This window comes from Pelodiscus sinensis, chromosome 1 (assembly GCF_052426305.1).
Source record: "Pelodiscus sinensis isolate ZL-2025 chromosome 1, ASM5242630v1, whole genome shotgun sequence".
NCBI lineage: Eukaryota > Metazoa > Chordata > Testudines > Trionychidae > Pelodiscus > Pelodiscus sinensis.
In genome coordinates this window covers 217,860,937-217,888,702 of record NC_143052.1, presented here as the reverse complement: position 1 = coordinate 217,888,702, position 27,766 = coordinate 217,860,937, and the positions used below count along the sequence as shown (strand labels likewise).

At 44.4% G+C, this 27,766-nt stretch overlaps 1 protein-coding gene across 2 annotated transcripts in view; it reads right to left on the bottom strand.

Annotated features, from left to right (window-relative positions):
* Window positions 1–14,181: 14,181 nt before the first annotated feature.
* GEMIN8 (gem nuclear organelle associated protein 8) overlaps window positions 14,182–27,766 on the bottom strand; it is a 40,929-nt gene continuing 27,344 nt past the window's right edge. For both annotated transcript variants that reach the window (XM_089775122.1, XM_075914529.2), the window contains one exon: window positions 14,182–14,824. In XM_089775122.1, the coding sequence (XP_089631248.1) occupies window positions 14,568–14,824 (257 nt within the window). In that variant the 3' untranslated portion in view covers window positions 14,182–14,567. The remainder of the gene's footprint in view (window positions 14,825–27,766) is intronic.

Sequence of the window (27,766 nt, the reverse complement as noted above, 5' to 3'; positions counted from 1 at the left end):
AACCATTCAGCTGGACAGTAGCAGAGCACTGAGCTGCCAAGAGGCAGGAATGCTGGCGAATGGACAGGAAAGTCCCAGGAGCTGCAGGGTAAGTTGTTGACAAGTTATGGGATGAATGTTGGCAGACTGTGAGGAATGGATTGGTGGCAAGTAGGGGATGTTGGTAGGGTGGTGGGTTTAGTGATGGGGGCTGTGAGGAGAATGGGGGAAGATGGGGAGTGGTGAGGTATGACAAAAGATAGCAGTATGTTCCCCTGTACTCTATTATAATACTTTTTGTACAAAGAATGTTTTCTGAGGTATCCTGAGAACACATAACTTGCTGATCGATAACACCATGGCAAAATCCATGTAGCTGCATTATATGTGCAGTAATAAATATAAGCCCAGATCATGACAATACATAGGTTTCCCAGAGAAGTCTGGGGAATGGCCAAACCAGTTCCTCCTCAGAGATACGGGATGAGCTGGTGCTCCAGCCAAGTGAAAACATGGACAATGGACCATTAAGGGGTCATTCTTTGGCAGGAAAAGGGACAAGGGTAAAAATTTGACATCTCAGCAAAGAAACAGGGTACAAATTTGACAACTTAGCAAAGCCATCTACACAGCTTACTTGTCACCTTGCTCCCTGCTGGAAATGCTTCACTAAGGAAGATGGGGGACTGTAAAAAGAATGGACACCCCTCCCAAGAGACTCTGCTTTCTTCCCCTCCCCATCACATTCATTGCACCTGAAACAACAGAAGCCATCACCGGACTCTGGGAGAAGAGGTCCAAACGTAGGAACGTTGGTCAATAAGACTACTGGAAGAATGCAGTGAGAAAACCTTGCTTTGAATTTAGCAGAGTTTGTTAGGCACCAGTAGCATTTTATCTTTGTTTCTTATAACCACCTCTGACTTTTGTGCCTCATTACTTATACTCACTTAAAATCTCTCTCTGTAGTTAGTAAACATACGTGTTTTATCTAATATAGTGTGTTGAAATTGATGTGTCTGGGAAACTCCATTGGGTGTGCCTAGTTGTGTACATATTATTTCTATTTAAAGACATAACAGAGTATAACTTGCCTTGTCCAATAGAGGGTTGGGCAGTATAGGCTGTACATTTCTGGGGAGAAATACGGGACTACAGTTGCATCGGGATCTTCCTGCAGTATAGCCAAGCCTTGTGAGAGCTAAAATGTGACTAGCAGGTTGCAGTTACACACAGACAGTCAGGGTGTGTCTACACTGCTCCCTTAGCTCGAAATAAGCTACGCAATTTGAGCTATGCAAATTGCATAACTTATTTTGAGGTAATTTCAAAATAGTTTATTTCAAAATTTGGCGCTGTCTACACAGCATCAAATTTTGAAATAGAGAGTTATTCCAAAACGTCCCTTAATCCTCGTAGAACGAGGTTTACGGGGACATCAGAACAGCAAGCCCGTTATATTTCAAAATAAGAGGTGCGCTCAAAAGATGCAGAATACCTATTTTGGGATACTTCCAGTATTTAAAAATAGCACTGCAGTGTAGATGTAGCCTGCAGTTGTGGCTTGTGTGCCAGAAGTCTGTTTGTGAGTGGTCCAGATGTCACCAGGACATCGTACGGAACAGGGTAGGGGTGACAGTGTCAGGATGGTACATTGAGTATGTCACTCCAGGATTCCGGGCATGGAGTTGGTTCAGACAGTGGTGCTAGAATTCTTTTTAGGGTGAGGGTACTGAACTGCCCCAGCCTGGGATCACACTTAGGGTTGCTAACTACTCCGGGCTGTACTCCACTGCTGCAAATGGTGTCTGGTATGTCTGGGAGAGCTGGCCACCTAGCCACAGTTGGAGGCAGCTGTAGAGCTCTGGTCCGAGGCCAGAAGCAGAGACACAGGCTGGCAAGGGGGCCTTCAAGGCCAGTGACCCCAGGATTGGTGGGCTACAGATCCTGCATGAAACGTGGACAGTGGGACCGTGGAGGGACTGCCTGAGTTGACAATGGGTCAGCAGTGGTGCTGGACCCTAGGCCTGGGGAAGCCAGGTACAAAATCTGGTAGAGCTACAGCACCCCCTGCACCTCTACTTCCCGTGTCTATGGGTGCAGCTGAGGTGATGAGGGCTGTGGTGAGTGGGAAGTATGTCAGGGCTGCTGGGATGTATATGTGGGTTCTCAGGATAAGTGTGAGGGGGGCTGTTAGAGGGTTGTTGGGGCATATGTGGGTCGGATGGGCATCTGGGGATCTGCATGGGAGTGGGAATAGGGCAATTTGGGGGGTCTGAATGGGGTAGGAGCACTTTGTTGCCCAGTTTACAGAAGATAGGGGGCTCCAATTCCCACAGGGCAAAGGGCCCCACAAATCTTTTATCCAGGCCTGGAGAAGATATAGAAAACAATCCATGAGGACAGAGGGGGATGGAAAGGAAGAAATAGATACTGAAAAAAACTGAGGAAAAAAGATACACCTAGAGAATTAAACAAAAAAAAAATCAGGGTGGAAAGTCAGGAAGGGAAAGAAGATACAGGCAGTCCCCGGGTTACATGGATCCGACTTAAATCGGATCCCTACTTACAAATGGGGTGAGGCAACCCCGCACTAGCTGCTTCCCCCCAGCAGACCAGGGAGACGCGAAGCTAGCGCCCCCCCCCCAAGCAGACCAGGGAGACGCGAAGCTAGCCTCCCCCCCAGCAGACCAGGGAGACACGGAGCGGCTTTTCTCAGCAGACACCTCAGTTTGAGAATAAAGGACTGAGGGAAGTGAGGTGTGGGAGAATAAAACTGAGCTCTGGAGAAATGTTTGGTTAGAGTTTCCCCTACAATATGTACCAGTTTCGACTTACATACAAATTCAATTTAAGAACAAACCTACAGTCCCTATCTTGTACGTAACCCGGGGACTGCCTGTATATAACAAAAACACTGGAGATAATATTTAAAAAAATATTAGACAGTTGATTAAAATGTATTGCGTAAGTGTTTAATTCCTTTACATTGCAGGACACATAGCTTTGTGGAGCAGTAATGCAGAGGAGACTGCCTGATTTTTTTCCTTAGACTAATAAACATATTGTAATTTTTCAAGCTCTGCAAAGAGCTATCACTAAGCCATCCAACATTTTCTACATGTTGACAAAGAAAACAAACGTTTTCCAAAAATGATAATATCTTTAGTTAGTGGCAAACTACCCTGTTACCCTTTCATCCATCACAGTTTATCAGTTGAATTCAGTGAACCAAAAGTGAAAGTAATATTGGATCTGAAATATTGACATATCAGGGCAAACTTGAATTTACAGCCATTTTGATTTTGGCAAGAGTTTCTGTTTGAGAGTCTCACTCTAACATACTAGAAAAGTCTTGCCAAGAATTGTATCTGTGACTCTTGAACTGATTCCCCAGGAGAATGCACTGTGTTACATTGTGCAATAAGAGAATGGCATCTGCTTTGTCTCGGTCTTTAAAAGCTTGGTAGAAAAACAGTTCATTTTTCAATGAAAAAACTGTGTGTTCAATTAGTGCTTTCTCTTATTATTTTAAAGCTCTGTGTTTCAACAATACTAAATTACCACATGGTCCTATGGGATGGAATACCATCTAAGATCAAACCTAGCTTGCTCTACTTACAGGAGTGCTTTCATTGAACTACCTGTTGAAGTATGGGAAGCCAGATTAGCCTTGGAATGCCAATGTGCAAAATACAATGCAATAATCCAGCTTTACTAACTACTGTGAATGTGGGACTGTGAAAAAGTTTTAGCAATGGTTGCTCTGGGAAAACAGATCTCATTTTGCTAGATTTGAATATAGCAAACAGCACTGCCAACCTAAAAAGCAATAGGAGAGCAGAGAGTGTAGTAACACAGTTCTGGCACTCTCTTTTTAAACAAAATTTAACTGGCTTTAACATGGGAACATGTTTTGAGCAGATCCCTTGTAGTGAAACATATTAGCAAAAGGCAAACCATTAATTCTTCCAAGTGCTCTGCAATGGCACTTCTGTAGTCAAGAGATCCCTGCTTAAGCTGCAATAACAGAAGTGCATGATGACCACTTTCACAATAGATCACAAAATGAAGAGAGTATTTGTCATTTACTATCAGTAATTATCTGTATTTGCTTCACTCTTGTGGGAAATCAGTATTGGACTAAGAGTTCTCTGTTACTATGCAGCTGTTCCTCTGTCTTATTCCTGCAATGAATTCATAATCCAGTGTTTATGATATCACAGCGTGTTGCCATGGAAATTAGTGTCCCAAATTCAGCACCATTACTTTCAGTGCAAGACTAAGTCTGAAGAGGAGCTGTGCAAGAAAGCATGCTTCAGAATTCTGAAGTCTGACAGCAAGCAAAAGACACAAGGGATACCATGAAAAACACAGGGAAGTTCCCAGGAGACAGACAGACAGACACACACACACATATAATTGGTTAGTGTAGAAGAATGACAATGGGCTGCTGTAGAAATGCTGGCAATGCTACTGCCCATAGTGTTCCTATTCTGTGTGGACTGACAATAGAATTGGGAAACACACGACAGGGAACAATATTGTATTGGTCCCAGAGACTGAATAAGATGAATTAATAGGCCTTTCTAGTCTCTACTGTAGACGGTTCCATGACCTTCTGCCTCCAGGGCTGCCGTTAACAAAAACTCAATTCAGCAATATGTACACAGGAAATAGATTTTTAAAGGATTAATTGCAAGGTTTCCCCTAATGTGCTAATTGTGTAAATCCCCTACTATTCTTCTAGTTCACTTAGCCCTCTGATTCTGCAGTTGTGTAGTGTTGCCTCACTTGAGAGTAGGTCCCTCAGAATTAGCTCCATTGTCACACAGAATGTTTCTTTGAGATGTGTGTTCCTGTGGGTGCTCCACTGTTGGTGTTGGGTCATCCTGGCACCACAGATTGGAATTTTTTTCCTAGCAGTATCTGGTCAGGCTACGCATGTGCGGCAGGCAGCTTGTGCCATTTGTGCCTTTGCACGTGCGGCCTGACTCCCCTCAGTTTCTTCGTGTATGCCCGATTGGCCCAGGTGTGGTCCAAAGAAGAGGGGAGGAAGGGTGAGTCGTGGAGTACCCACAGGACACATATCTCAAAGAACCAGCATTACTGCACAAGGTGAGTAACTTCCTTTTCTTCTTCAAGTGATGTCCCCGTGGGTGCTCCACTGTTGGTGACTACGTAGGGGTATTTGGTTAGATGGTAGGTGGGCTTCAGATTTAAGCAGTGGAGAGCACCGCATTAGCAAAAGACAAGGCCGTATCTGTTCGTGTCGAGATTGCATAATGTCTCATAAAAGTGTGGTTGGATGACCATGTGGCTGCACAACAAATGTCCTTAAGTGATACCCCCTTAAGGAAGGCTGCTGTTGTAGAAACAGCCTGTAATGAATGACCCCGGGGGAGGGGAACACAGGGAGTACTTTGCAGTAGTTTGTAGAGAGTAGCAGTGGACGATACATGACACTATAATTCTGGAAATGTGCTGAGATGAAAGTGTTGTTCCCCGAGAACGTTCAGCAATTGAAATGAACAATGTCTATGATTTATGGAAGGTCCATGTCCAGTCGATACAGAAAGAAAGCACTCTCTGAACATCTAGGGTATGTAGGAAAGCATCCTCTCGTGAGGCATGAGTCTTTGGATAAATGTGGGGAGAACAATAGGCTCACTAATGTGGAAACTGGAGCAGACTTTAGGCAAGAAGGACAGGTGAAAGTAAAGTATGACCTTGTCTCTATGGAATATTGTGAAGGGAGTTGCCGCTGTGAGGGCAGCATGTTTTCTAACTCTTCTCACTGATATGATTGCTACTAAGAATACGGTCTTCATAGTTAACAGGAGAAGACAGCATGTAACCAAAGATTCCAAAGGTGGTCTGGTAAGTGTATTGAGTACCAGCTCTAAGTCACACATCAGAGATAGTGGCCTACATGGAGGATTAAGGTTACTAAGATCCTTAAGGAGCCTTCTTGTAATACAATGTGAGAATACTGAGAACCCATCAATTGGGGGGTGGAATGCTCTCAGTGTGGGAGGGAGGGAACTGATAGTCCCTGTTGTTTCAGATGTAATCGAGGATTGTATGAAGAGGTGTGGAAGATGGGTCAAACTGACTGTTTCCACACCAAGCTGCAAAATGCTTCCACTTGTACAGGTAAGTATTTCAAGTGGTCTGGCATCTACTATGGAGTATAATGTTCTTTACTTGCTTTGAGCATAGTCTCTTGGTTTCAGACAACCAGAGAGGAGCCAAACCATCAGGTGTAGTGATTGCAGCTGAGGGTGGAAAAAGGTGCCACTGTTCTGAGGAAGGAGGTCTTGGTGATCCAGAAGAGGATAAGGAAGTTGAAGAGATGTCTGATAAAGATAGGAAAACCAAATCTGTCTCAACTAGGAGGGGGCTATCAGAATGAGTAGGGTGCTGTCTGATTTGATTTTGCACAGGACCCTCTAGGAATGTAAGTGACTAGTTGGCTACCCAATAAGCAAATGCTTATCGGGTAGTTGAGTAGGAACTCGACTTGTCACTTCCCCTCCCTTGCTCCCTTGCTATCAGAGAGAGGCAGCAAGGTGGGAAAGCACGAGCCAGTGCTGGAGGGAGCCATCTTAAAAGCCAGTTCCCCCCAACACCATCTCCATGGGGGGTAGGAGAGACAGAGGGCAGCGGGGAAACAACGTGAGCGGGGATTGAAACAGTCCTGCTCATGCCAGTCCTGACTGCTGCACCTCTCCCTTTGAAATGTACAAGAGCTGCCTGAGGCTCTTGCACATGTCAAAGGAAGAGGCACAGGGGGAACCCAAGGCAGCGGGGACAGGTTCCTGCTACCTCTCCACCTTTGAAATATACAGAAGCTGCCTGCAGCTCTTGTACATTTAAAAGGGAGAGGCACAGTGGGTGAGTGAGCGCCTCCCTTATCGACTAATTGAGTAGTCGATGGAAATTCCATTGAAATTTAACATCCCTAGAACCCTCAGAATGAGAGGGATTGGGGGGGAAAGCATAGTTGAGGTGAGCATCCCATGAGAAAGGCATCCCCCAACGATCCTAGTTCCAGTCTCACTCTGCAACAGTATTGGGGACATTTGGTATTGTGGTGTGATATGAACAGGTCTATGAGAGGGAAACTCCATCTCTGAACATATCGTGAAAGATGCACAGGTGGCCTTTCCACTCATGGTCTATTGCAAAGTGTCTTCTGAGAGTATCTGCAGTTCTATTCTTAGCCCCAGGAAAGATGCTACTACGCTGATGCTGTTGTGGATGAACCAGTTCCATAGGCGGATGGCCTCCATGCAGAGGGACTGAGAACAAGCACCGCCTTGACAGTTGATGTAAAACATCATAGTAACATTGTCAGTAAGGATGCAAACCATACACTCACGAATGTCTGAGAGAAAGTCACCTGCCCTGAGTAAAGTAACCCCATCCAGGGAGGGAAGCATCCATAGTAATCTAGATGGAGGGCTGTGTCTGGTGGAATGGGACACCTGCGAGATGGTTTTTGGGATTGGCCCACCATCGTAATGAAACAAGGGCCTTTGGGGGAACTGAAATCTGCTTGTGTATGTTGTATTTGGATGAGGTGTATACTGGCGAGAGCCTGTGCTGGAGATAACAAAAGTGCAGACATGCATGCTGGATCATGTATGTTGTGGCAGCCATGTGACCCATGAACTGGAGGCAGGTGAGTACTGGCATGGTGGGGCTGGATGCCATGACCGAAACAAGGTTCGTTTTGGTGTGGAAATACGGGTGGAGAAATGCTCATTCTGTTGTGGAACCCAGACAAGCCCCTATCAACTCTAGAGACTGGGTGGGGCATACGGTCAATTTCTGCTCATTTATGATGAGGCCTAGAGATCCGAAAAGCCTCTTGGTAAAAAGCACCATATCTTTGGTGGGAAGGACCTCGTATGAGGCAATCGCCCAGGTATGGAAAAATTGTAATACCCTGGCGATGCAAATAGGTTGCAGCGACTGCCAGGGTCTTCGAGAAGGAATCAGTATAGGAAGTGATCTGAGGCAAAATGGAGAAATTGGGCAATGGATGTATGGCCATGTGGAAGTAAGTGTCCTGAAGGTCAAGGGCTGCGAACCAGTCTCCCTCATCCAGTGCTGGGATGATTGACATGAGGTTCTTTTATTTAGGTGTCCTACATATAGGCACCCATATTTTACCAATGCAGCTTTAGTTTTTAAGACTGAACTGAATCTTTTAGCAAAGGGAACGAAAGAAGATACAAAGAGCAGAAATTTTGTGCATGTCTTTCCTAGAGGTTATGATAGAATTTTGTTGTAACTTGCTTAGGCATGATATTTGCTAAAAATGTTTTCTGAATGAGTCACCTGAATACAGACTATAGCATGTGTAGCCAATCACCATACTTGAGGTTTCTGACCCATCCACCCATGAAGAGAAAAGCACAAAAGAGGGAGCACATCAATACAAATGAGTAAGTTAGAAAGGTAAAAATTGGTCAGGACCGATAGAATAGCCGCCAATAAGTCTATACATATATAGGCAGCAGCAACCGTGGGAAGATGAAAGATAATTAGCTGCTTTATGGAGAAATAGTTTAACAAGGACAAGCAGATCTTTGACAATGTTTCCACTGTGCCAGCACAAACAATTTTTCTTTGGGGATCAGATGCAGAGGTCATCATTTTGTCTGTATGTTAAACTTATATTGTGTCCATTTATGACAATTTTTACTGCATTTATAAACAACAAAAATTATTTTACCATACCCCCCCCAACCTTCAAAGCATTTTTCAAACACTAACAAATCAGTCTTTAGAACATGTTTATATTGTTTTGCATTGTTCCCATTTTACTGACGGGAAAGCTGAATTATTGAGATAAAGACCAAATTTCTCCATGAGCTCCTTTTTCCTTACTACCCAGGGCGTGAGGTTGCTAACCTAGACAGTCTGGGTTTTGGCATGTCTGTCCAAGTGCCATTTGACAAGCCCTGAGGTCCTTTTTTTGATCTGTGGAAAAGGAGTGGAAGGAAGGGGGCAGTGCAGCAGCAGCAGCAGCCACAGCTTCTGGGGCCAGACTGCCTGAATGGCTCATGGCTCTGCACTGCATGAAAATGGTAGGCAAAGCGGTGTCAGCTGTGTTGCTGAAGACTGCAAATGATGGGGATGGAGTCTTGGGAACAGGTGGAGCAGGGGCAGACCATTGGGGTAGGGAAACTGGCAGGACAAAGGATGGGGCCTCAGGGGCCTTGTTACCAGTCATTAGGAAGGTGGTGACCCTCTATGTGACTCTTCCTTCCAGAGTCAAATTTACATTTGTGAATAGTTAATGCAAAGTGAATGTCAAATGCTACCAGCACTAAAGGAAGAGTTCTGACTTGGTGACATTGGACACTCACTTTGCACAGGCACAGATGACTGACTGCACAAGGTGTTAAGGCAGGGGAGAATCGGGTCTACAACATTCCATTTGTGCTCCTCAACGTGAGGGGCTGAAGGGATATAACATGGTATTATTTTAGAAATATTATGAAGGCGTGTAATTAAAGACTGTAGCATAATACATAAGTGCAAGGGGTTGGAATTAGTATTGCACATGCAATCTTAATATTGGTATTTTCCTCACATCTGAGTTGTTAACTTTGCTGCTTCCACAATCTGGTTCCTGGAATGTGCAAAAAAGACGGAACAAAGAATTATTGTAGAAAAAAGGCTTCAAAACTCCACTGATTTGCCTGCGCATGGAATTAGTTGGCTAACCATGAACATTCTGTCCCTTGAAAGCTGAGAGATCTGTAGGAGGACGCCTATTTCCTGCACTAGGAATGTATGCGACTAGTCGACTATCTGATAAGCATAATACATTTAAAAATGCGCAGTGCAAGGGACCCGGTGGGAGCCAGGAATCAGCTGTCTCAGCTTACGCGAGAAGTTCCATTGACTAGTCAATTAGTTGATTAAACTAAATGTAACATCCCTATCCTGCACATAAGAACGTAAGAATGGCCATACTGGGTCATACCAAAGGTCCATCCAGCCCAATATCCTGTCTGCCGACAGTGGCCAATACCAGATGCCCCAGAGGGAGAGAACACAACAGGTATTCCTCACATGATTCCCCCGTCACCTATCTCCAGAAAAACAGAGGCTAGGGACACTATTCCTACCCATCCTGGCTAATAGCCATTGATGGAACTGGCCTCCTTGAATCCATCTAGCTCTTTTTTGAACCCTGTTAAAGTCCTAGCCTTCACCACATACTCTGGCAAGGAGTTCCTCAGGTTGACTGTGCGCTGAGTAAAGACAAACTTCCTTTTGTTTGTTTTAAACCGGCTGCCTATTAATTTCATTTGGTGACCCCTAGTTCTTATATTGTGGGAATAAGTAAATAACTTTTCCTTATTCACTTTTTCCACACCAGTCATGATTTTATAGACCTCTATCATATCCCCTCTTAGTCTCCTCTTTTCTAGGCTGAAAAGTCCAAGCCTTTTTAATCTCTCTTCATATGGGACTCATTCCAAACCCCTAATCATTTTTGTTGCCCTTTTCTGAATCTTTTCTAATGACAATATATATTTTTTTTAGATGAGGCAAGCAAATCTATACACAGTATTCAAGATGTGGACGTACTATGGTTTTATTCAGAGGCAATAAGATATTTTCTGTTTTATTCTCTATCCCCTTTTTAATGATTCCTAACATTCTATTTGCTTTTTTGACAGCCACTGCGCACTGAGTGGATGTTTTCAGAGAACTATCCACAATGACTCCAAAAATCTCTCTCTCTCTCGAGTAGCTGTAGTTAAATTAGTCTCCATCATGTTGTGTATATATATAATTGGGATTATGTTTTCCAATGTGCATTACTTTACATTTATCAACATTAAAAATTTCATTTGCTATTTTGTTGCCCAATCACTTAGTTTGGTGAGATCTTTTTGAAGCTCTTCACAGTCTGCTTTGGTCTTAACTATCTTGAGCAGTTAGGTATCATCTGCCAATTTTGCCACCTCACTGTTTACCTCTTTCTCTAGGATCATCTATAAATAAGTGGAATAGTATGGGTCCCAAGACAGAATCTTGGGTTACCTCTCTCCATTCTGAAAACTTACTATGTATTCCTACCCTTCGATTCCTGTCTTTAAACCAATTATCAATCCATGAAAGGATCTTCCCTCATCTCATAACTTACTTTACTTAACCTTTGGTGAGGGACCTTGTCAAAGGCTTTCTGGAAATCTAAGTAGACCATATCCACTGGATCCCCCTTGTCCACATGTTTGTTGACCCCCTTAAAGAACACTAGCACGTGTTGTAAGTCTGCAGATGAGAGCTCCTCTCCTCCAAACCTGAGATGCATCATTCTCGTGGTAAATCAGGTATGAGGCTCTCCTGTGAAACTCATGAACAGTCAGATCAATCCCTCCTATAAAATCGGGGGAGAAATTAAGGGGAATGAAATCTTCTCTCAGAGTTTTCCCCAGATTATTCCATTTGGTGATGAGGAAGGAAAACAGAAAAGGTAGGACTGGGCCTCCTTGGAATAGGTCATGAAACCTGTCTTTAAGCTCCACAGATCCACTAATTCTGTCCCAGGGCAGACAGCCCTCTCCATCTCTGACATTTCAGATCCATTTCTCCTGGGTCTACCTCTCCTTTACAGAGGATCCCCTACATAGCAGGGGCTCCACAAAAAGATATACATTCCCAGCTCTTTAGGAACAGAGATGTGTGAGGGGATGTACCATCCCAACCCTACATGGATCCTTGAGCTAGCAAAATAGCCACTAGTGTTGCAGGGGAAGCTGAGTACCCCATTCACACGGGAAGAGAGAGAAATCTGTACATGGATCTGGAGGAGAAGATGCCTTTGCCTCAAAAGGCACAGCAGCCCTCCTCACCCACTTTGCATCTTATCAGATAGGCAGTGAGTGGGCAAAGGGTTCTTGTGAAGCCCTTCTCTGCACCCATATGCGCTTTTTACAACATAATTAAAGCCACACCAGGGCAAGGTGCAGCCTACCCTAGCAAACAGAGCAAGCAAGAGAAGGCTTACCACACCTGGGTACTAAAGAAAGTTTTACAGCTAGGGCAGTATGTAAGAAAAATAAGTTTTATCACAGAGTTTTTATGAGAAGATAAAAGTTTATTCTGTCAACCAAGAGAGATCCTTACAAAAACACTAATTCTTGACATTTCAGAGTCGATCTCTCAGGCTACTAAAATACATACCATCACAAAATTTCAGTACTCCAAATGCAGGATCACATTTCACAACTCCCATTTACAGGCAGTCCCCGGGTTACGTACAAGATAGGGACTGTAGGTTTGTTCTTAAGTTGAATCTGTATGTAAGTCGGAACTGGTGTCCAGATTCAGCCGCTGCTGAAACTGATCAGTTTCAACAGCGGCTGAATCTGGACGCCAGTTCTGACTTACATACAGATTCAACTTAAGAACCCCAGGCGTCCCCAAGTCAGCTGCTGCTGAAACTGATCAGCGGCTGATTCCAGGAAGCCCGGGGCAGAGGCTTCCTGTAGTCAGCCACTGGTCAGTTTCAGCAGCGGCTGACTTGGGGACACCTGGGGCAGAGCAGCTGGGGTGCTGCTGGGTTGGTCCAGTAGCGCCGCCGCTCCTCGGCGCTACTGGACCAACCCAGCAGCACCCAAGCTGCTCTGCCCCAGGCGTCCTGATTCAGCCGCTGCTGAAACTGACCAGCAGTGGCTGAATCAGGACGTCTGGGGCAGAGCAGCTGGGGTGCTGCCGGGTTGGTCAAGTAGCGCCCAGAGCGGCGCTACAGGACCAACCGACAGCGCCCCAGCTGCTGTACCACAGGCGTCCGGAGCAAAGCCATGGAGCACGGGGGCAGCGGGACAGCCCAGACGTGCCATGGCTGTCCTGCTGCCCTCGGGCTCCGTGGCTTTGCTCTGCTTTGCTCCCCGTCCCCCTGGTCTGTAGACCAGGGGGACGGGGAGCAAAGCAGAGCAAAGCGGCGGAGCATGCGGCCAGCGGACAGCCCTGTCCGCTGCCCGCGTGTTCCGCCGCTTTGCTTCCTCTCCCTGGTCTGCTGGAGACCAGGGAGAGGGAGGGCCCCGTTCGTAACTGCGGATCCGGCATAAGTCGGATCCGTGTAACTCGGGGACTGCCTGTATTTATTTATGCTGTGTACAATCTTGTTTGTTCAATCACACCAGTAATGGGTCTTGGGGTTTAGAAACTTTTAATTTCAAGGAGTTCAATCTTACTGCTTCACATTATGCTAAAATAAAGGGGGTTCAGTCAGAATGAGAAAAAAAGTAGTAGTTTTGAAGTTTTAACACTGCGATAAGAACAAAGAAATTCAATGTTTAATCTGAAATTTGCTCTAGTCTCCCTGGACATAGGAAAGGACAGAGATTAATGTGATCTATTATATACCACACATGCTACAAAAGCTAGGCTGAACAGGCAAAAACAAGACAGAACTAGAACAAATTAGAGTTAGAACTTCAGCCTCAGCTTTCTTTATTCCAAAAATGGCTCACCCATGTTTATGATAGTGGAGACATTAATATTTCTTTGAAACTGCTTATGACAGAACATGACAATATTGTACATTATGCAGAGAGGCCATTTAATCATATTCTTTGTGTAACTCTACAGAAAAATGTTTCAAGTTTACATTACTTTGACGGGGTGTAGACTTGTTTTGGGGCAAACTAAGTATACCAGAGTACCCATTTTTAACACTAAGGACTCAATTCTACTACCCTTATGGATAGTGAGTATTGCATACTAAAAGTGAGTCCGCAAATCAACTGAACTATTAGTGGACTGAGGCAGTATTCAAAGTGAGCATAGGGTGACAGTACCAGAACCTAACCCTCTCCATTGGCATATTTTTTCTTTTCTTTATGTATGAAAATCAAGTAGACATTTTAGCTACCATGCCAAACAGTGAACAAATTAAAAAAAATGTTTTCATATACATTTCCTTTTAGGTTGAAATTCTGCCCGCTCAGTTTTAGACTGGAAGAAAAAAATCCCTGCCTTATTATAAAGCTTTCAAAAGGCATTCAAATGGCTGTGCTACGGTAATTTAGTATTTTGTACCTTAGCCAATTGACTGCAGGATCCCAAAATTAATGATGAGGCTTCAGAAATCACAACACTTCAAGCTGTATTGTGTTAAAACTGATCTCAAGGCTACTAAATTAAAATAATAATACGTGGAGATTTTGCAGAGATTTCATAACTTTTATTTTTACGTTGCTGAACAGTCTTCCCAGCTCAGTAAGTGAAAACAAATGCTGTTCCATTTCCTGAAAGCATGGCCAAAACAGACCAATGTTAAATTACGGAAAACATATTTTAAAAGAAGTAAAATGTCCCTATCTGTATAGTACAAATCAGAAATTTAGTATTGCCCTGTGGAGAGACTATAAGTTCTGAAAACTCTGGCAGACAGATTAAAAAAAGAGGAGTAGTATGCTTTGAAGGGGGGGAGGGGAGAGGGAGGAAAGAGTACAAGTAATAATCCCTGATTCATTCATTGAGCTGTGTAACTTCATTGGATACCCACAGCAGCAGCGCTTGACTGCTAGTACTGAAGATGAGACAGCTCACAGTTTAAGAGGGATAACCGGCCAGTACTTGGGCTGTTTTTTATCACAGTTTCTATCAAAGGCAAGTTGCATAGCAGTTTCCATGGCTTGGATTTTGGCAGCACCCACACCATAGAGTTTCTTCATTTCAGCCATTCGTCTCTCTCCAGGTCTTTCTGCAGGGGGCTGTACTGAACGTCGTGTTCTTAGGTGCAGGTCATGATCAGCTTCAACATACATCTCCTGGTGCTCAGCTTCCATCTGTTGCTGCTTTCCTAGGCAAAATAAATAAATAAATAAATAAATAAATAAATAAATAAAATCTCAGGAGACTTAATATTTTATTAGGATACCTCCCAATAATGCTTTAGCTCTGTTGAAATCTCATCAGTGGGTTCTTTTGTAAATGCATACAGATTCAAATGAACCTGGGGCCCACTGGTTATGGACGAGGCTCAATTTCTCAAGCAAAGTGTGGCTCTCTGTTACATTTACAAAGCAAATTTCACATTACATATCATGATGGGTGATGTAAGAACAGCACCAAATCACAGCTAAAAAAGGGGACAAAGTCATGTGAGTTGAATCTTGGGAGTTGCTGAGTGAGAATCTTTGCCTTTAGAAAAACCAAAACTGAATTGACTTTGCCTCATCTTTCCCTTACACATTCAAGGTCCTGTCATGGTGGAAGAATCAGAACCAGAACTAGTGCATGGTGGAAGAACCAGAATACTTTGCAGCTGTGCTGAGACGATACACAAACCAGTGTAACTTAAGTTAAACCACAGCCAATTGTATCCAAATACATTTTCTACATTTTGCGCCAAGTTCTACAGGAAAAAAGGAACAAGCCAGTCTGTCATGCAAGTGCCAGCCATGAAGTGTATTGTGGGAAATATAGCTGCATGCCATGTTTATACTCTTGCGCCAAGTTCATCCATTATTTGAGTTTTACAAAGTGCACACAGATACTTCTCTCATTACTTGCTGTTTAAAAAACTCAGCAGCACACTGAAGTATTAAAGTGAAATTACAATAATACAGACCGGCAAAACAGTTTTATTTGCTCTTGGAAATAAATTAAAACTCATCAGGAAGTAATACGTGGATGATTCCCCATCCCCAGCTCAGCTCCATGCAATCATCTATAAGTTAACTGGAAAACCAGCAAGATTACTTATGTTGTTAAAAGTTAAAACAAAGGGTCCAACATTGCGGGAAAACTCCTAGAAGATATACTCATCGAGGTGCTCAATGCTTCCAACAGCTATTGCAAACAAAATATAGGGGTGCTAGAATAAATAATGTATTGTGAGAGTATGGAGAGCCACTCAACCAAACAATAAACCCTGAAACCACTTCAAGCCAGGGGTATAGCAGAACCTACAGCACTACTAGTTTCAAACACCTATGATGAGAGATGAGTACTTAACATCTTCCACAATAAGAGCCCTACTTAACTTAGTTTGGCTTACTTATTCAGGGGAGAAAAGACAAGCAGTGTGTTTTTATTCTAGTACTGTATTTAAAACAACAAAAGTGCCTACAAGTCAAAATGTATTAAACACACACAAGGCTTAGTCTGTGCAGTTATGGAGAATGCATTATTTTTCAACACTAACACTGAGACTTATCTCTAGTGAAACACAGAACATCTGCAAACTCTAAACCAAAGTTAAGTATTATGATATATATCTGCCTTGGAACATCTGCAGTTTATTTTTATGCTGAAAAGTGGTATGTAGAGCAGTGAGTCTTTCAGCCTCACTAACAAATTATTCCTCATACTTTCTTCACAGAAAATAGGTATTTTAAATAATACTAGGGGGCTGTGCCCCCTGCTCACTACACTCGCCAACCCCCCTTTCTCTGGGTGTAGGTGTCTGGCCAGGGAGGGAGGGGACAGGAGTGGGCTGGGGATGCAGGGTCTTGGTGGGCCAGGCCGCCCTGGTCCCCCCCCCAACCTGCTGGGGAGGGCCTGCCCAAGGTAGCCCCAGCTCTCCCCCAGCTGCCTGGGGCACACCAGGGCCAACCCAGCTCTTCCGCCCCTGGGAGGGCTGGCCTGAGGCTGCAGCATGGCAGCTCCAGTTCTCCTTCCCCAGCTGCCAGGGAGGGCCAAAGATGCCCCAGCCCCAGTTCTTCCCCCCCCCCCCCCCAGGCCGCTGGGGAGGGCCCAGAGCTGAGGCTGCGCCAGTCCTGGCTCTCCCCTCTGGTCACCGGAAGGTGGGGGGCATGGGCTGAGGCCATACCAACCCTGGTCTCTTCCCCCTCCCCCGGCGGTTGTGGGGGGCCAGGCTGAGGCCACGCCGGTTCCGGTTCTCCCCCTGGCCTCTGGGGGGGGAGGGAGATGGGCTGAGGCTGCGCCAGTCCTGGTCTCCCCACCCACAGCTGTTGGGAAGGTCTGGGCTTGGGTGACAGGCAGCCCCAGCTCTCCACATGGGCTCCGGGGAAGGCCAGGATGGGAGTGGGTGTAGCTTGGCTCCTGTGGACGCAGAGTGACGTGATGACGTCACTTTGTCGTCCCCCAGGAATTTTTTTTTTGTATATATAGAGAGAGATAACATGGAACTTCAACTCTGGCGTCTCTTTCTTTGCTGGAGATACAGAAAGCTTTGCCTTAACATTTTCAAGGTTACCATATTTGTCCATACTTTTGTGGCAGAAGGAGGAGGACAGGTTTTGGGACTATGATCACACCTGTTCTATCTAGACACTCCCCTTGCAAGTATTTTGTTTTAAAGGGCTCATTAGGGAAGTACATTCTTTTGCCAATACCCATAAGGAAACACACAGATGAGGGTCTAAATATGGATAGAAACCTATATGGAATATCTTTTGATTCTGGTCGCAATATTAATCAGTGCACTGCTACAGTGTATGCTTTATTTTCTATTTATAAATATACAGCCCTGGCTTTTTGAACCCAGGTTTACCAAACCACTTATCATCCTATGGTGAAGATATTACAAAAATCACTACAGTATATAGTCTCAGACATTTAAAGCCCAGAGCCAATGCTGTTTAATGCTCTTCAGAAAGTGGGCTGACTCAGAGGACATGGAAAAGGACACAAAGCTTTTCACTTCTATGACACTTGTTCGATTTCACAGCAAGACACTATTGGTAAAAGACATTATCAGCGGTGGTGTTTTGGGGCCTGTGTGAATGGGTTTGCAGTCTGAAACCAGTTATCCAGGGTCCCAAAATCTACCATCACAATGGGCACTAAACACTACAGCTGTTGGAAATCTTGGGGAAAAGGCTAAGGAAAAAACTGATATATAACCTAAAACATTTATAACAGTAGTCTGTCCAGCAAAGTGGGGAAGTTTCCCTTATGTTGCTTATACTGCACTTGCTCTGTGAAAAAATAGTAGACTTTGGTCTCAACTGGTACCAATCTGATTCTCTTCCCAGGCACAAAATATACTTTAAAAATAAAAAGTAGCCGCAAGAAATGGGCAATTGCCTTTGGATAAAAAGATTTGAAAATAAGTAACTAGCAATGTGCTGAATTCAAGAAAATGTTATAATCTGCAAATATGGGGCAAAGCAAAGAACCCAACACTACTCCAAAGCAAATACCAATGTTAATCTATATATAAACTAGCAAAGCTCTCTAGGGAAGTTATCCTCAGCTTAGAGTACTAGAAACTCTTCACACTCTCAAATCAGTCTCATGGCCAAAGGAACGGGATGTAGCAAAGAATACCTTTGCAAAAAAACAAAACAATTTACACACTTCTGAGTGGACCTCTTTCCACTGCCCATAGACAAAAATAAACATATCAAAGCTTCCCTTGAAAGCATTCAATTACTGATAAGATTTTACTTCCTATTACAATTGTGGAACAATATTTTGCAAATGTTGTAAGCCAGGCAACCAGCTGTGGTGTCATCTAGTTAGTCTACAAACAATAAACATAGTTGACATTTTTTTGTTATTTTTATAATTGCCCAATTCCCTGGAAAACCCCCTCTCCAGCTGTAAAGTTACTTTTGTCTTAAAACCCATCTCTAGAATCAATATATCCCTACTGAATACACATCTGTTGTGAGATGATTCTCCTTTGCCAACCCCCCCTTTACCCAAAACAAACCCCACCAAACCCAAAAAATCAAACCTAAAGCCACACACAAATAAACACCCCCCCTCCACACACAATCTGTCAGACCATTTTTCAGACACAATAAAGAAGAGATTCCTTCCAACCTCCAGGGTCCATATACACTTATTTAACTAATTTTCATTTGTACTGGGATACTAAGGTGTTCAGGGCTTCATTAATATCAATAATAAGGCTTGATTTTGACTAGGAACACATACAGTGCACAAATAATAATAAAAAACCCTGTAATTACAAGTTATCCTGGTAATCAGGCTCTGAAGCAATCCTTTTTTGCCTACACTGCCTGCTATAAATAATCATCTTTAATTTGGTAATGCATTCGATCAGACAAAATCTGCACAAATAAGACAACTGCAATTCTACCGACTGTCACTGTCAGGATCAGAGTAAGCTGCTGCTAGTTCAATAAGGAGTAAGTCCCCTCCACCCAAGCTGGCAATTGGGATCCATGTGGACTCAACAACCCTCTGTATGCTGGCATTTGGAGGATGGGGGGAGGGAGGGAGGGGAATCTAAGCCCTCTTCAAGGCTTAAGCAATTTTTCGCAAAGTGCCTTAGTAGCCAAAATGACTCAGTTTATCCTAATTTTAAAAGAACACAAAATAGCTGATGTAATTTTGATTAATTTTCGCCTTCATTATTTGTAGAATCTTCTAAGAAGCTTAAAGAGTAATCACACAAATTTACACTATTTCCACTTTTAGAATAAAATTTATTTGGAGAAAGATCTGTAAAGAGGAAATTTACTTTTTCATAATATTAGCTAAAGGAAAGAACAGAACATAGCAACCTGCATTGGATTTTTGATAAGGACACTATACCATTCATAGTAGTATTGTGGTTGATTTTACAGCCTTTGAGCTTCATATGTTTATATGAAACTAGCCAATTAGCTCGTCATAGGACGGGATTTTCAGGTCTCTCCTCCACGTCAGACTTCTCTCCTGAGCTTCCGATCTCTCGTTCAGTCTCTCTCTCCTCCTCCTCCTACTGCCTCCCCCTATCTCTCTCTCAGCTCTCCTCCGCCTCCTGCCTCTCTCTTTCTCTTCTCCTCCCTGTCCTGCCTCTCACCCGGGGGACCGCGGAGTCCAAACGGAGCAAGCAGCTGTTTAGGCTCCCCCCCCCGGCAGAGCGGCGCAGAAGTCAGCCGAGTGCCACAGCGGGAGGCGAAAGGGAGCGGGGCGGTGATGTACATGGCCAGCCCCGCCCTCTGGCCATGTACGTCACCACCCTGTCCCCCTTCCCCTCCCGCCATGGCACTTGGCTGACAACTGCACCACTCAGCTGGGCCGCTGCGGGGGAGCAAGCGGCGCAAGTGGCCGTTTGGGCCCCACACTTCCCATGCAGCATGGGCCGCCCAGAGGGTACAGCCAGCATTTCAGGCAACAGCACCCCCCAGAGGGTACAGCCAGCATTTCAGGCAACAGCGCCACCCAGAGGGTACAGCCAGCATTTCAGGCAACAGCGCCACCCAGAGGGTACAGCCAGCATTTCAGGAAACAGCGCCCCCCCCCCCAGAGGGAACAGCCAGCATTTCGGCGTTACAGACTCTCAGACACTGGGCTACTATATATAGGACTAGCCAATTAGCCCGTCATAAGACGGGATTTTCAGGTCTCTCCTCCATGTTGGTCTTCTCTCCTGAGCCTCCGGTCTCTTGCGCCGTCTCTCTCTCTCTTTCTTCCTTTCTCATCCTACTGTCTCCCCCGCTCTCTCTCTCAGCTCTCCTCCGCCTCCTGCCTCTCTCTCTGTCTATCCTCCTCCCCCTCCTGCCTCTCACTCAGGGGACCGCGGAGCCCAAATGGCCGTTTGGGCGCCGCACTCCCCGTGCTGCATGGGAGGTGTGGAGCCCAAACGGTCGCTTGCGCTACTTGCTCCCATGCGGCGGCCTGGCTGAGTGACGCAGAAGTCAGCCGAGTGCCACGGCGGGAGGCGAAGGGGGGCGGGGCGGTGATGTTCACAGCCGGGGGCAGGACCTGGAGCTGCTGTCACGCTGCACGTCACCGCCCCGTCCCCCTTAGCCTCCCACCATGGTGCTTGGCTGACTTCTGCGCCACTCAGCTGGGCTGCCACAGGGGAGCAAGCAGTGCAAGCGACCATTTGGGCCCCGCACTCCCCATGCAGCACGGGCTGCCCAGAGGGAACAGCCAGCATTTCAGGAAACAACGCTCCCCAGCGGGAATAGCCAGCATTTCGGCGTTACATACTCTCAGACACTGGGCTACTATATATATGATGTTACTTTGCTGTATCTACTGAGTCTATGGAAAACAACAATTCTTCTCATAAAGATTTCTCCAAACTCTTGGGTGGGAACACTTTGCACTCCACCATGTTTCTGGGTTACAGCCCATTCAAATGATATTAAGGCAACAGACCACGGTCTTGCTCTTCAGAAGTGACAGTGGCTCTTCCTTTACTGTATTCCAGTTTCCAGCTGAGATAGCAGATTATTCTTCACAAAAACGTTTTACTTTCCTCTGTGTTTTTCTTTAGGGAGGTATAACCTGTACTTTGAATATTATTTCTCCATGTGCATTTTCTGAGCTTCCTAATCCACTCCTAAATATAACCTGAGCTGGACGTGATCAGCATGAAAAAAATCTCTTAACTAGTGATGTAAAATCCCATTCAATAAGTTAATCGTTTGAACAGAGTTGAGGGGTGGGGGAGGCGCTCTAGCCTGGCTGGGTTGGAGTGGCCTCTTGCCTACTATAACTGGACTGCAGCAGCGCTGCAAGCGGGGGCTGCTCTGACTACGCTGGGCCCATTCTGGCTGGGCTGAAGTGCCCCCCACCCACGGCAGGTAGGGTTGAACCAGATGTCCAGTTTTGAACCGGACAGTCTAGTATTTGAGCTTTCTGTTCAGGAAACAAATTGAGAAAATATAAATGTCCGGTATTTTCTAAATAAGATGTAATGTAGATTGTGATGTAATGTCAAGTGTGTCCGGTATTTTTGTTGAAACCATCTGGCAACCCTAACAGCAGGGGCCCGCTGGGCTGGAGCAGCCCCCTACTTGCGGTGGGCCAGTGCTGCTGCAGCTCCCACCGGTTAACCGTAATGGGTAAGCATCACCCAGTAAGGGTGAGGTTTACCAGTCATTCACATCCCTAACCTGAAGAACATGGACATTCACTTTTTCCAATGAGGTTTTTAGTTCCAAGTCCTGTTTCTGAAGGCCACGTGAGAAGCAGTCCTCTGGCACACTAATCTTCGATCCACATGTTGTTTCTCATTTTGAGAGTGACTCTTCCACAGGTTTTGCTAGGGAGCCATAAAACTACAGCAAACATTCATGTGACCTTTTCTGAACTGGCAGAAACAGGTTATTTTGTCATCATTAATGACATATCAATCACTAAACAGCTAAACCTTTGGGTACAATTAATAACTTTGTATAAAAAACAAAACAATTTTAAAAAACGGAGGGTTCTGTAAACGAGATTTCCAAGGAATTTAGCTGTAGCTGTTTAGAAATCCCAAAGAGCTTAGGAGTGCCACACAAGGCTGAATCCTCACGATCTGCTTCTGTAGTAATGCAGAGTTTTGCAGGAATGGCGCTTCAGTCAGTGGGTGAGATGCAACCAGTTTGGGGGTAAACCCAAATTCAAATAACTTGGGATTATGCAGTCTTATTTATGGGATATAGTTTCTTTGACATGGGGGCACCCTCCTACCAATGAGAAGTACTGCACATACTGCACTAAATGAGAAAATAGGATGCACTGCAGGCAAACCAGTTGTAGCTCTGAATTTCCTTAGGCAGGCTAGATTCATGCTTAACACTGTCATTAAATACAAATGGGCATGAATTTAATGTCAGTGTTAATACTGCTTGCAGAATGACAATTTTAAGGCTACAACTGAAGACTTTATGAAACCCCTCCCATCTCCTCTCACTGAAACATGATCTTCAAGGGAGATCACATCACTCCTCACACAGGAGGATCAAGACGTGTCTATATAGGGAAATAGACTGGCATAACTATTCTGCTACAGCTCTGCTGGTATAACTCCCATGTGTGGACACTATTATGGAATAAAAGTAACTTTATTCTGAAATAATTTTCCACATAGACCAGTGCTCAGTCACTGCCATGGTAGCCAATCATAAATTGTAACTAAGTAAAAGTGTCTTTATGATTATAAACCTATGCTGAATATTTCTAACTCACCTTCACTCCTACTACTAACTGGAATAAATAACAAACATTTCACCATAAACTCGGCTTAAATCTACAAACACAACTCTTAAATAAAAAACAGTTTCACTGAGGATTTCAAGGTGAGAAACGAGAGCAGATGTGTTTCATTGTCAATCTTGCTGCAGTCTGAAATCTCACTGTAGTAACAAGAAGAAGAGTCCAAAAAGTGCACTCCTCAGAAAGGACATGGTTGTAATAGGCAATCTGTTCCAGCAGAAACAAAACAGATTTTCCATATCACATGTATTTAATTCAGCTCATTTCCTTTTGTTATACAGATATTTTCTTAGCTTTTCTCGAGCTTTAAGAGAGGGGAATCTGACAATTGTAGAAATAAGATGAAATTGCTGCCAAGACACCGAGTGAATGTAAATTAAAAAAATTAAATATATAATAGAAACAAGGAAGTAAAGTCAGAAATCTTAGGCTCCGTTTCCAGATTTGCTTTAGAGTAGTTGTAATGTTGGCAGGTTATTTATCCTCTTTGTGCCTCAGTCTGCTGATCTGTAAAATTAGTAGAATGTTTTTCTACCTCACAGGGAATTTTGGAAGGATTAATGGTTACACGTTATTTTGAAATCCTTGGATTAAATGACCTGTAGAAATGCAGAGTAATGGGAGATTAAAGAAACTAATTTCTCTTTTACAAATACCAGTAGCAAGTAAGCACTCAGTTCACATATCTGCCTGAGGATCAAAAAATGCCTCTTAATATTTATTGTTTAGATTGTTATCAATCTAATGTTCACACTAGTAACACTTTACATTCATACTATCCAGGATCTTCAACTAAACTGCCAGTTAGCCAGTTTATGTTTCCCCCTATTACTTTTCAAAGTGAACCTCAAAGCTTCTTAAAAAAACCCCTCATTACTCCCCAGTATCACATGAACTCAAACAAGCATTAGTACATACAGAAACCAGGTTGGCTGGCAGCATTTTTTGTGAAAGCCTGTTCTAGAAATTAAAGACTGCTTTAACAGAATCCATGATCAGTCATACATATCTCTCTGTCACATACGGATCGGTCCACACAGCATACATAATGGACTAAAGTATCCCAAGTCACTGAGGCATAACATTGTTTTACAATGTTAAAGTGACCAGAGCCAGGTCACATTATACTGTACTATTCACCAAGTAAGACACACAAATTATTGGAAGGGATATCAGAGTCTGTACACTTCAGTCACATGACAGAACTGCAGCGTCAACCAGCTGCTGACCACTACTTTGAAATTAGTGCAGGATCAGGCTCTGGCAGCTGCTTCCAGTAAGGATCAAGTCTACAGCAATAAGATTAGATACAGACCAGCTGATTCTGCACTCCTTCCCCTCCCCCAGAACCATCCCAATCTGTCGCTGATGGCAACACTGCTGACAACAGACAAAGACGCCAATGCTACAGTAAACAGAGAGATTACATAAATCTCTAACTATGCCTATATATATGCCGCATAACTTTACACACAACAGAAGAGAGAATCTGTTGTATTAACAGAAACAGCTTGTACCAGACTCTTAAAAGAAATTCAAAATGCCTAAATCCTAAGGTGTTTTATTTTTAAATCTATTTTTCCATTGTCAAAGATTCCCACCTGTGTTTTGAGTTGTGAATAGAGATGAAGTACCGTGTGCTCTGAAATAATTAATATCCTGTACAAAACACCATAATCAACAACTGACCAGTACCGAAATGTGAACTGAGAGTCTAATCCGGTGTTTTGCCTGCATTATTTTTTTTAAATGTAATTTTTGCAATAGCGTATTAAATTGCTGAGCTATATTTCCATCTCTAGCTACAGACTGAGCCGCTGAAGTGAAGCTAGTTTTATTGTATGTCATACGGAATGCAACTAAAATAATAAACAATGGAGAAATGGTTACTTGTTGTTTCAGCAAAAAACTCTCTTCAAGTGTTTTCAGATAACATTTTAACTTTTTTTTAAAGTCATGTTAACTTTTTTTTTTAACTTTTCAGTTAACTAGCTGTGATCCAAGTTACTACTACTGCAGACACACAGAATAAAATAAATTACACTTACCAGGATTAAGCTGGCCTCAGCAAGTTAAAACCAACCAACCAACCAACCAACCAACCAACCAACCAACCAAAAAAACCAATGAAAGTTCATGTCTCTAGGTTAACTGGGCAAGCTGCCTAACCTGGTTTGTCCATCATTTCATAAGGGGCTTATGGAGAGAGGGGTTGTCATAGTTTCCAGAGTGGCTCAATAGATCAGAACTTCGGTAGCAAGGGATCTGGGATTTTTCCTTAGGCTCTCTTCTCAATATACTTTGTATTTCCAAATGCTATTATAGTATACTAGCTGACCACCCAGCAACGTGTAGGCAAGGTTATTGGTCAACAAATTTGGAGACTCTTAAGTTGCTATAAAACTGCTTCCTGCATACCAGAAAGCAAAGATCCAGACCAGAATATAAATTAAAACATGGTTTCCTACTTCTGATACTGTTTTTCACCTACCAGTGCATCTTAGTAAATTAAACTAAGATTATTTACAATGACTCTTAAAAGAAAGGCCACTTTCTTTCCTTATATTTCTGCACTGAAAGCAAAATTATCAGGTCCTTTAATCCATGTGCGCCTTTACTGAGCAATGAGAAAGTACTGAAGCAGCATATTCTTCGATGAACAGGTAGGGTGACAAGGTTGAGAACCATGCTTTTGAGAGCCCTTGGGGAAGAGGACAGGTTACTTAAAAAACCAAAACTATTTCAGTTCACATCCCCATGTTCCCCTATCAAAATCTAGCACAGGGGTGGGAAATAATTTTGGAAGTGGTCCTGGGCTGGGCCAGGATGCTGCTGAGCTTCCCCATCCCCAGACCATGATTCTGTGATTGATTCCATTTAATCCAATAAACATCTCCTTTCGCATGCAGCTTCTACAGAAATGTCATTGCCCCAGAAAATTCATCACTATTTTGCTCTAGAAATCCGGAGAGCCAGCTATGGAATTTAGGCCCCCAAAGAGAGGCTTGGGCCCTGGTTTTAACACTGTTGTCCTGAAGTACAGGTTGTATCTCCCTCGTCTGGCATCACTGGGACCTCTGTGGTCCCGGACGAGGGAAGGTCAATGCGGCAGGGGCTCTGCTTTTCCCCAGGCAGCTCCATTGCCACCAGGGTTTTGCTTTCTTCATAGCAAGGGGGATAGAGAGAAGCTCTGCTCCCTCCTCTTCCCTCCTCCCCCGGCTTCAATGCAGCCCAGGGCTCCCCTTTGCCTCAAGGGTACGCTCCCCTCAGGCGGGATCCCATGGTCAAAGTCCCCCACGGGTCTGCTTATCAGAGTCCAGACGGCCCAATGGCTGGTGTCCAAGTCTCAGTTCCCCCTCACCAGGATATATATGGCCTGACCACCAGAGTCCCAAATAGCAGTCCCCTCTACGGGGTTTAATACCGCCCAGCAGCCTGAGTCCAAATAACAGTCCCCTCTATAGGGGTTAATATGGCTCAGAGGCCTGGTCCTTAATAGCAATCCCCCTGTACAGAGGTAAATATGGCCCTGAGGCCTAGTCCACAGGCCCAAGGGAAACTACCTCTGCTCAGAAGCACTGCAGAGGGGGAGTTAGGGGGACCTGGGCCCTCCCATTCCAGCGGGTCCCAGCCCAGGACCCTGATGGCAGTGGCTCCATCCACTGCTTGCTCAGCAGGGAGTCCCACCACAATATGCTGAGCACTCAAGGATCAATCCGCTGCCCTGAGCTACTTCCTATCGCCCCATGCGCCTCCCCATCACTGTACCTCCAGACTGTCTCCTTGGCCGTGGCTGCCACTGTGGCTGCAGTTGCTGCTGAGGCTGTGGTGGCTGCTGCATTGGGTGGAGCTGTGTCTGCTCCTCTGGCTCTGAAGCTCTCTTGGCAGGTTCTTCCCCTCTAGGGCCTGCCCCGAGTGAGCGGTCTCAGGGCCTTTTATAATCAGGCTAGCCTATGAGCATGCCCAGTAGGGCTATGAGGGAGGGGCTCTTTCTACCAGCTGGGTCCAGCTGAGACGCCCCGTCACAGCTCCCCGTGTTAGTTATTCTTATATCAATTTCAATAAAAAAAATTTCAGTTTCAAATTTATTTTTCATTTCACACTGCTGCCATATTTTCGATGTGTTGCAGAATTTTATATTGACAACAGATACTTCTCAGAAACCAGGGGAGACTTTGGCAGCAGGGCAAGGGACTTTTGGCACTCAGGAGGCAAATGAGAATTCTGAAAATGGGGAGGGGATGCATCAATCTATTTTAGATACTTTATATAGCCCCCATCACTGGAGTTTTTGAGTGCCTCATAGTCACTAACATACCTATCTTCACAACAACCCTATGAAGGAGGAAAGTGCTATTATCTCCATTTTGCAGGTACAGAAAGACTAAGGCTATGGCTACAAGAGTGCTTGCAGATTTGAAGCTGCACTGATACAGCCGTATCACTGTACACTCCATGGTGTAGCAGCTCTAAGCCAATGGGAGAGAGCTCTCCCAAAAGTGTACTTATTCCAGTATACTTACTGCCCCCGTGAGTGGCAGTAGCTATGTTGGTGGGAGAGTACTATGCACACCAGTGCTTACACTGGCATAAATTATGTCACTCAGGGGTGGCTGGAGTATAGCAATAGCCTAAGTGACTTCCCCAAAGTCATGCTGGATCTCCATAGCAGAGCCGGGAATTGAACCCAGCTTCTCAAGTCTAAGGTGAGCAACACCCCAATCACCAGACTATCCTTACTCTCTGCCCTTCTCTATCAAACAGATTAGGAGGTGACGACTTTGGAAGGGGGTAGGAGCAGACCTCTCAGCTCCTGACTGCCTATAACGACGTCATAAGCATGTTATTGGGGTGCTGCAGCTAACATGTTCATTAGAGAGAA